The 2500-nt window shown below is 50.1% G+C and overlaps 1 protein-coding gene across 1 annotated transcript in view; it reads left to right on the top strand.

Annotated features, from left to right (window-relative positions):
• Window positions 1-837, top strand: part of LOC125045598 (transcriptional regulator ERG homolog) — a 40163-nt gene extending 39326 nt beyond the window's left edge. The window contains 3 exon segments of the mRNA XM_047642963.1: window positions 294-399; window positions 401-507; window positions 672-837. Of these exon segments, the coding sequence (XP_047498919.1) occupies window positions 294-399; window positions 401-507; window positions 672-837 (379 nt within the window).
• Window positions 838-2500: the final 1663 nt, after the last annotated feature.

Genomic DNA, 2500 nt, shown 5'->3' with positions numbered 1-2500 from the left:
TAAGAGATCGAGTTTAGGAAGATGAGAAATTGAAATTGAAAGAGTAGGACGTAGAAGGGAGATGGAGAAATCCAGAATTAGGGGAAATTAATGAAAGAGAGGGGAAAAGAGGAAGGAAGAGAGAGAGAGAGAGAGAGAGAGAGAGAGAGAGAGAGAGAGAGAGAGAGAGAGAGAGAGAGAGAGAGAGAGAGAGAGAGAGAGAGAGAAATATATACATTGTTACGACAAACAATATAACACATTTCCCGAGACCAACAGGACTCACGCCCCCTTCTGCCCTCTCCTCCCTCCAGATACTACTATGACAAGAACATCATGACGAAGGTGCACGGAAAGCGCTACGCCTACAAGTTCGACTTCCAGGGCCTGGCCGCGGCCACCCAGCCCGCCGGCGCAGACCCCTACAGCATACAAATACCAGAGCGACCTCTTCATGTCCTCCTACCACCCCACCACCAAGCTCAACTTCATGAGCACACACACAGGCATACCCTCCTCCACAGGTTAGTTGCTCGCTGCTTCTTAGTAGGAGATCTTGAAATCTTAGTTTGTGAAAGTTTTAGTTTGTTGCTTTCCTTTGTCATGATGAAAAGGTGTATTACCGATGGTGGTTATTCGCTTGTGCTATACGTTAAGGCCTTTCTGTGAACGCTTCGTGTTACTGACCAAAGTTCCTTGTCCTCCCCAGCGAGCATATTCCCTTCGCCGACGTCGTACTGGACCAACCCCGGCGCGAACCTCTACTCCAACATCGCCGCTGCTTCGGGACATTCCATGACACATCACCCATCCCACATGACGTCACACATCTCCTCAGCCTATCCGCATTACGCATGACAGTCTCTCTTCTCCAATTGGTGCACGCAACAGTCTCGTGACTCCGTCTCGCTTCCTGATTGGTCCTCCACCTTTCAGCAGGTAACCAGTTTGGAGGATCAGTGAACAAAATCCATCAGTGAACAAAATCTTAAAGTGTTAGATTATATGTAAATTTCACTGATGAATAAGAACTTATGGAGACGAACATGCTAAAGTAATGCAACAATATTAAAAATGTAAATGTCCAAAGACTAAATATTTCAAGACAAGACACCAGCGTCATGCAAAGTGAGTGGTGCCGTTGCCGTGCAAGTCCCTTCTTGGTTCGTGGCGCCCTGTCGGCAGGGAGTGCGGTCAGGTGTTCCCACTGCGGTGGGGAAAGCCGCCCTTCGAAGGGCGAGAGCCAGAAGGTCGCCTTGCGCATATCACCCGAGCCGCCCGCGACCAGAGAAGCCGGCTCGGGGCCCTGACGGTGGCACGGCAGACCTCCAAGAGTGAAACAGAAACAGACTCACGCGAGGCCAGAAACAGAACCAAAGAATTACATTCCACGGGGCTGCTGTGATGACTCCCTATGGGTTCCTGTGGGAAGTAAGCTTAGCTGCAGCTCCGTGCCAGTTTTACTCGTCTAGTCCCGCCCTCTAGTCTAACGTGGGCAAATATCATCCCACTTCATAAGTGATATCCATTGTATATGTAGTCGTGATCTAGTCCAGTTACCCTTGGTGTATGTTGGCCCATCAGCCATTTCATGTGAATTGGTCAGGTGCCGACAGCAGGAACTGTTGCGGCTCGATGAGACCTCTCCGGGCCCTCCGGCCGCCTGCCGGACGCCCTCGCAGAGAGGAATGACGTCATGGTGTGTGTGACCCGACCGATAATCTTATCGTGGCGGCACTCCTGCGCCACGCTCACGCGGGCCTTCGCCGGGGCCGGGAGCCGAAGCGCGAAGTCTTCGAGCGAAAGAACGACTGTACATAGAGCGCTCGCAGGTCCCCGCCAGGTCCAGTTCGCCGTGGAAAGGCTGGCCAGAACCCGGGTCCACGTGGGCGAGCCAGTCGGGCCGACGGGTCCTCCGCGCCGCCCGAATTCAGAGAGCCTCGTCGCCGCCGCCCGACTCCTGTCGGCTGCGAGAGGAAGAGTCGAGCCCAGTATCTTAGAAATGTTTTTTAATCTTCCAGTACTTAAAGGGGGAGCTTTCTCCGGGTGCCCCCTCGAGCAAGTTGTAAATATGTGTAAATAATGAATTGATAATGACTAGGTGTAGAAGTTCGGACCCCGTTATTGTGATGAATTATACCATTGTCGGCTTTGTTTACACTGTACCTGTGACGTCACGCCGCCACATTCGAGACATGACTCGGATGTGCTGTACCTAACCTCCTGTAAATCGTCCCTTGAATATTGTTTTTTTCTAGTCTGTGAAACCTTTTCTGTAAATCTGAAGAATTAAAGAGAAGAAAATAGCAATTCTGTTCAGAAGAAATCATACCAAAAATCTTATAAACTGGCACATAAACTTCACACGAAAATCCTGACTCTGATCCCCCTATTTATATCCAACTTTTACGTAGATGCTTAAGAGAACACCTCAACAGTCCACATTCTCAAGTCACAAGTCTTCTATATTTTTAGGTGATCTTTCACGTCAAATCTCAGCAAACTGCAGCGAAGCGAGAAT

Source organism: Penaeus chinensis, chromosome 37 (genome assembly GCF_019202785.1).
Source record: "Penaeus chinensis breed Huanghai No. 1 chromosome 37, ASM1920278v2, whole genome shotgun sequence".
In the NCBI taxonomy this organism is placed as follows: domain Eukaryota; kingdom Metazoa; phylum Arthropoda; class Malacostraca; order Decapoda; family Penaeidae; genus Penaeus; species Penaeus chinensis.
Note: the sequence above shows the minus strand (reverse complement) of the source record. Positions and strands in the feature narration are given on the sequence as shown.